At 40.6% G+C, this 7,915-nt stretch overlaps 1 protein-coding gene across 1 annotated transcript; it reads right to left on the bottom strand.

Moving 5' to 3' along the window:
* Positions 1-2,477: 2,477 nt before the first annotated feature.
* On the bottom strand, positions 2,478-4,232 carry LOC5499010. The gene has a single exon (XM_001620607.3). It carries the CDS (start codon positions 4,036-4,038, stop codon positions 2,503-2,505), a length of 1,536 nt encoding a protein of 511 aa, XP_001620657.2. The 5' UTR covers positions 4,039-4,232; the 3' UTR covers positions 2,478-2,502.
* Between the last annotated feature and the right edge of the window lie 3,683 nt (positions 4,233-7,915).

The raw sequence follows: 7,915 nt of genomic DNA on the forward strand, positions 1-7,915 counted from the left end.
GTGCGAAATCCGAAAAAATGGTCCAAATTTTTCCGGGGGCGGGGTGGGGAAGGGGGAGTTTTCTGATAAAAATCTAACCAACCCAAGAGAACGTTTTTTTTTTTTTGCCATTGCAGTATCTTCACGGGACGTTTGTTATCGGATTTGGCTACAAAAAAGTTTGACTTATAGATTCATCACTTACCAGAGTGATCTAAAAATGCCTTTTTTCATCTAATCCGCTTATGCCTTATAGTTTTGTCTACAAATAGCACGTCTATTGAGAATCGGTAGTGGACCTTCCGCCGTTAAAGGGGGAGGTGCGAACGCACCCCCTGCGAACGCGAACATAATCACCATTGCTTTTAGTTTCCAAATCCTGAATTAAAATTAGGTATTAATAATTGGCGAGGCGTGACGCACGTGCAAAGGAAATCGCAGTTTTTGGGGGTTTGGTACAGAATCTAAGGAATCTAGTTGCACACCACTCCATTTTGCGTATATGAAGTATTGCCCAACTTGATGTCTTTATGACAAGCGGACATGGAAGAGTAAATTAGAAATTGACAATCGATTTTTTTCGATATTTCCAAGGAATCGATTCGTAAATACTCAACATTTGCTGGAAAGATCACATCAGGAATGAGGAGTCCTAAATGTCAGGGGCGTACGCACTGGACTGCAAAACAATTTGGAGATCTAGCTTATTTGCATAACGAGGGGAAAAATAAAATGTTTACTCATTCATTTTTATGTTTTTATGTACGTTGTTTTATAAATATGATGGGGATAAAAACTATAATTTTCTTAATCATGGTAGTCTACAGATGATTTCCAAACATATTGTTATGTCGTTCAGTGCCACGCGACGACTGAAGTCCTACTTCAGATCGAGGATGACAGAGGATCGTGTAATATTCTCAAAAGTCTGACGCATTGACGCCAATTTCAAACCCAAAAGCGGGAGCTATGAAATCTTCACGGGGTTGCAGGATGAGGGTCCATGCCCTCTGCATTCAGCAATTGAATGCTTTGACTGCAACTTGTTAAAATCCTGTGTACGCCCCTGAATGCGCTAAGAAAAGATCAAGAATGTCTTTTTAATGTAGCCATGACATGGGCACTGTACGGAAAAGGAAAGCGAGGAAGACCTAAAACTGATCCCGGGACACGAAACAATCCCGAGCAGTCCCGAGATAGGCCCCAAGGAGTTGCTTCAAGAGAAGCTTGCAGCTAATCTCTAGCCCGCGTTCCTTTGACGTTGTAGTTGCCTTCCATTGCTCCTTCTTTCTTCGGTTTTCTTGAGGTGGAGGGAGGCACCGAAAATATGGGGGAACATAAGGGGGTGCTTGTAAAATTTTTGTTCCACCTGATTTATTGGGGGGATTAATTTTAGCCGTTACTTTTATCAAAATCCCCCCTTAGGGATAATTAATGAGCTTTCCCTTAAAAAGCTACGAATAACAATACGATAACTCAATGCCATAGCGTCTAATCGGTGATAAATTAGTACGACTAAACTAATTAACAGGTTCCAAAAACAACAATTTTTAATTGCTAAAGGATACAGCATAAAAACATAACCTCGCTCAAAACAGCCAAAATTCTTACCATTCACAATCAAAACACCAGCACTTCTGACACAGCACACTGACACTCGTTTTCGGTAAACATATCACCCTTTAGATATTCTCAATATATTTGACAACAAAACGTATTTTTCCATGAATTTCATGTTCACACGAGCGTTTATTACAGACGCATTTTTGTATGGGGGGTTCCATTTTATTACCCTAGGCTAAGGGAGGGTCATGTTGTTTTTTTCGTGTGTCTAATGAGAGGGCCGTATTTTTTTTTTAAACGATCGGAGCCCTCCCCCCCCCCCCCCCCCCCCCCCGCTAAATAATGACACGTCCCTAAAAATTGTAAGAAGAAAAAAAATATAAACCCCTTCGTAATGTTCTATAAATAAAGATGATGGTAGATGACATAACTTCTATGATATAGAAGTTTTTTTTCCTTTTTTGAATACAAAAATTGTATACAAATTTTATACTTTAGAAGCGTGTCGGCTAAAAACGAAAGCATCAAAGGCAATAAAACGTAAAAGGTGTTCAATGTTTATTCTTTAATCAATTGATTCATAGCCGTAGCAGGCCTCGTATTATTGGGGGGGGGGGGGGGGGGGGGCACGATACAAAACATTAAGAAAACAATGGTCATTTACTTATAATTTTAAAAATACTGGGGGGGGGGGGGGGGGGGGGGAATGCCCCCAGTGCCCCACCCTCGGCTACGGCCCCGATTTTAACATACCAAAAAAACTCTTGGTCAAAACCTATATGTATAAAACCTATTCTGAGACTGCTTCAATTTTAGTAATTATAAATAAAGGGGCTCTTTCTCACCCCTACTGGACGAACATATTTGTCTTGTTGTTTTCCTGTAAAAGAGGTGAAAGAAATTTACTTGTAGCTACACATTTTTCCGCTTCTTTGGTTTGGTTCTTAGCCTTGCAATCATCTAAGCAATTGCTTTCCTCAAAATACAGAGGGTCAAATTAATAAACTGAGAGGCATGTTCCTCTGTTAAAATGTGGGGATAGTAAACTAGGCCCAAGAACAACTTACCATTGACAGAAACAAGATTATTGGTAAATACTGGGCCACAGTGTTGCTCTGCCATTGCAAAATATGTACCATTAAACTTGAATGGTCCTGTGTCCTCAGTACCAAATACATATCGACCTCTGTTAGAGATATTAAAGATGTTATCAAACCTACCTCCCTCCCCTAGAGAATTTTGAAATGATTTAAAATTAACATTATTTAAAAACTTCACAAACTCAAAGTGTTTTTGCTGTTTCATCATGCCATGGACTTTACTCGTGAATTCTGCTGCACGTTTCCAGAACTCTTCTTTAGTGTACTCTTGTTTGGTTTGGACGTTTGTCTGCTGTTGTATGATAGAGATAAAGCAGCCAAATTCATCTGGTTTTACCTCGGGCAGACATTCCTTTCTCATTGAGACGTTGAAGGAGCTTTTAATGTTAACCTTGGCTGATTTTTCTCTCGCTCCGCTGTTTAGGATCTGGGCCAAAGCGATGTGCGTTGCTGCTGTGACGACACCATGGACTGTGCTTTTGTATTCTTTAGCTAATTTGGCAATGCGTGCCATTTCGTCAATGTTAACTTCTTTAGGAAGGACACAAGTCTTTTTCTCAGCGATAGATACTTCAGGTTTGGCAAGTGGGAAGACTTCGAGAAAGCTGTTGTTTGCTGGCTTTGTCACAAAGGACTTTATCTTAATCATCATTGGTAAAATAGAGAAGAATATTTTCTCAAACGAGGAGGTCTTGGTCTTGTGTTGTAACAGCGAGGTCATAGGCGGCCTTAGCTCCATGCTCTGGACTTGAATAGTTTCATGCTTATATAGGAGGTTCAAGTAATCCAAGAACTGTGAGTAAAGTGCCATAATAGAACCACCATCACAAATACAGTGATGAAAGGTAAACAGAAGCGCATTCTTGAAATTGCCTGACTCGCTTTGAACTTCCTGTAACTGGGTTACCCTCCAGAGCGGTCCTCTCGAGTAATCAAACGGTATCTTACTGTCCTCAGCGAAACATCGTTCCCAATCAGTTGAACTGGACTGCCCCCTACGAAATGAAGGCGTGACAAAATCATCGAGCTCGATGAAGTGAGATAAATCATCATCGCCTTCCACCAACCTCATGCGAAGTAGGGGATACTTTCGCGCCAATAAACCGAGTGCTTTCACTACCATCTCCTGTTCCAATGAACAACTGGACTCCACAAGCAGCACATTCACATCTATCCCAGAACCGGGCCCAAACTTTCCCATTCCTACCATTGCTTTTTCGACTTTGTCGAGCTTTCGTTGTAATTTTCCACGAACGCTTTGCATCGGGATTTTGGAAGAATTTTGGCCTTTCTTTTCCGTAGTTAAACAATGGAAAAATACGTAAAAAGCAATGACACATGCTAGTAGGGCGGGTAGTACTGTTGCCGAGGTAGCAATAGACAGTGTTTCCATCATGCTGGCTGGAACAATAGCAGAATAAACCGAGAATAGACCTCGTCACTGTAGCGTAAACGAACGTAGACGACCTGGCGTATGCTAACTAGGGTCAAGAGTAAAGTAGGGTTTGTATGTAGTGTCGCGGCGCAGCAATTGCACTAGACAATAAGATTGTTTTAACAGGATAAGCCCCTCAGGCTATAATTAGAACTGAAAAATTGAAAGCAGAGTTACAATTGAAAATTAACAATAGACTGTTAAACAACGTCATCAAAATTCACACTAATGATAATAATTACATAATTCCCTTGATTCTTCTCTAAAGACCCGTAATGATTTTTTCTAATTTCGCTTCTACGGGTAGCGAGTTAAAACCTTTTGGTCCCGTGAACCATAGCAATTTCCTAATGAATTCAGTTTTAACCCGCGGTAACCCGCGGGGGAGTTCAAGGTTTAGCCCATTCTGTCTTGTTTGATATTTAGTAGAGACCCAGCTGAAGGTAATGGGAAGTTCCTGATGGTGGTTTACATATTGGATATAAGCATCTGTGTACAAAGACGCACATGTTTTGGTTTTGACGCGTTTTTAGTTGTTGTAAGCTAGTCCGGCGGTTATATAGAGCGCAACATCGCTCCACAAAAGCTGTCCGATTTTGCTGCCCGTATTACATTCTATTTTTAGCAACAAAACTAGCGATCGCGGGGGTACTCCGATAAAAACAGACTGGTGTAATCGTCGGCAAAAATCGATTTCAAACCTAAGGGAAGGCACTTTGGGTATGGTCAACAGAAATTCTTACCCCTAGCAATTAATTTTTAGCCCAAAACAAAGACGCAACTTTTAATTGCATAAAAACCAAAATTCTTACCATTCACACTCAAACACCAGCACTTCTGACACATTACTCGTTTTCGGTAAACATATCACCCCTAGATATCTATATTCATTTGACAACAAAACGTATTTTGCCATGAATTTCATGTTCACACGAGCGTTTATTGCACATTTAAGTTTTTTTGTATGGGAGGCCCAATTTGTTTACCCTTTGGCTGGGGGAGGGTCCTTTTTTCGTGTGTCTAAGGGGAGGGCCCTATTTTTTTATCGCATATATTTATCGGGAGATCGGGGTGGGGGGAGGGCTGCTAAGTTGATTTTTTTTTTCTCAAAAACTTCGATCCTCCCCCAATCTAAAGCACAAAAATGGTGACCCTTCCTTAAACCCCCAGAACAAAAATAACTTTAAAAATACTTCATTGAAATTATACTCGCATTGCACAGGAGCACCAACAAATACAATAACCGTATGAGTGTAGAGCCCACAAATGTAATTAACCCACAATTGTAATAGAAGTTACCCGCAAATGTAGTAATCCCTAGCCTCCTTCGCAGGCAACTCATAATGAAAAGGACTGAAAGAATGGGTTACCTGTGGCGAAATTACGGAGGAGGGAGACTAAAGAGAAGTAGCGCTTCCGGTTTGTCAATTCCGTTTTTTTTTGCCACAGGAAACCCAATCCTTTTTTTATTTTTCTGGTCTTTGGAGATGCCTGCGGAGGAGACTAAGTAAACCCGCAATTGTAATAACGAGCGCTCTTTATGGTGCCGTGCTGTACAGTGTGACCATAGCTATGGCGGGCGTGTTGCAATTTCTGAGCTCCCGCTTTATCTTGCTGGTTTTACTTTCTTACAGCTTAAAACCTATAACTAAACACCAAAATCGGCTACTAAGTGATGAAAGTCTGTTTTTCTCGCTAAACTTGGATAGCAGAGTGTTTCCTGACCGTGATTACGACCTTCGAAGGGGGAAATGTGACTCTGGATTGCCGCCATATTTGAAAGCGAGGCTGGGATCTTCGTTTCAGAAAATGGCGTGTCAGCATTACTTCTCGTCTTTCTATCTGGTGACATATCCGTCAACCCGGGACCGCTACCTCAATGCTGTACCTACGACGATGTTACCAATAGTGGGCCTAGCGAAGACGAGTCCTCGGATTCTTCGTCAACTGACTACCTCCCGGATCACTTTGACGACTCCTCGGATCAACTTGACTCCTCTAACGATGATAATTTATATGATGGGTATTTCGACCTTGGACTTGGACACAAGGGATTGCGCTTTGTTTCATGGAATGTTGATGGGCTCTCGCTAACAAAATTCGAACAGATTCGTATGGAAGTTGGCTAAAGTTACCCCAGTTGTTCAAGAAAGGCGATCGAACTGATCCAAGTAACTACCGTCCCATCTCGATTCTTTTAGTCTTGTCCAAGGTTATTGAGCGGCATGTGCATGATTCTCTGTACACCTATCTCAATGACAACAGCCTTCTCTACTCGAGGCAGTCTGGTTTCCGGAAACATCACAACACTAAAATAGCTCTGATAAAGATAGTGGATGAGCTACTCTTCAACCTCGACAATGATAAGGTGTCGGGCATGGTGCTCGTGGACTACACTAAGGCATTTGACATGGTGGATCATGAATTGCTACTACAAAAGCTAAAGGCGTATGGGGTTGTTAACAAAGAGCTATTAAGGTGCCGTTCGTATTTGTCGAACAGGCGACAGGTCGTTCAAGTGGACGGTGAAGTTTCGTCGGAAATGCAGATCAATCATGGAGTTCCTCAAGGATCTATGTTAGGGCCGCTGTTCTTCCTGTTGTTCATAAACGACTTGCCCTTGCACGTTTCTTCTGAAGTAGACCTTTACGCCGACGACACCACAGTCTCTGCTGCAGCTGACGTCACCAATATACACCTTCTCAATGACTCTCTCAACACGTCACTGGGGGAGATTGAGTCTTGAGCGAACGCCAACAAGCTCCTGCTCAATGAGAAGAAGACGAAGGTCTTGACGATCACAGGAAAGCGTCTGGCTTCAAAGACAAGCGTTAATCTGTCTGTCAAGGCGGGAAATGGCGCAATTACACTAGATAATGTCCCGAGTGCAACGCTACTTGGACACAATTTAGATAGCGAACTTTCGTTTGATGGACATGTTGAAAAGATTTGTAAAAAAGTGGCCTCTCGTATCGCAATTTTAAGAAAAATAAGATCCTTTTTGCCGTTAGCTCAAGGCAAGCAATTTTATGATGCGTTAATACAACCAATTTTTAATTATGGCAGCGCAGTATGGAGCGTGTGCAACAACGAATCTTTATATAGAATTTTTAAGTTACAAAAGCGCGCAGCTAGAGTAATTCTTTTTGCGGAACCGCGCGCACCCTCTGTGGAACTTTTTAATAGACTTGGCTGGATTCCTATATATGAACATTTTAGAATTAGTAAGTGCGCTCTTGTACATAAACGGATACACGGCAACGTACCTTTATTTTTAAGCGAGCATCTGAATCTTAATAGTTTTGTACATAGTAGATCCACCCGCTATGCAAATTTTAATATACGCTGCCCGAAATACAGTAGGGAGACAGAAGGCGGGCGCACTTTTTCCGTTTCTGCCACCCGCCTTTGGAACAGTCTCCCTATTACAACAAGGAGAATCGAACAACTTGGGCCCTTCAAGAAATCTCTAAGAGATAGGGTTTTTTGGAGCAGCGTCTTTTGCACCATTTTATCATATAATTTTTTTTATTTATTGTTAATTTTTAATATAGTATTTTTAGAATTTTTATAACATAGTCGGATTTGTATATATTATATATTTAAGGGAGGGCCACAAGTTTATTAGCTATGCTATTATGTGTCACCCTCATTTTTAAATAAAGTCTTTATTATTATTATTATTATTATTATTATTATTATTATTATTATTATTATTATTATTATTATTATTATTATTATTATTATTATTATTATTATTATTATTATAAAAAAGAAAGGGGATGGGGTACTTTGTCAAAAAAAAATATGCTTTACATTTTGTTAAACGGAATATGGT

This window comes from Nematostella vectensis, chromosome 2 (assembly GCF_932526225.1).
Source record: "Nematostella vectensis chromosome 2, jaNemVect1.1, whole genome shotgun sequence".
NCBI lineage: Eukaryota > Metazoa > Cnidaria > Anthozoa > Actiniaria > Edwardsiidae > Nematostella > Nematostella vectensis.

What these genes read in the sequence shown, in the direction of transcription:
- LOC5499010 (XM_001620607.3), bottom strand. Translation starts at nt 4,038, where the DNA reads ATGATGGAAACACTGTCTATTGCTACCTCGGCAACAGTACTACCCGCC.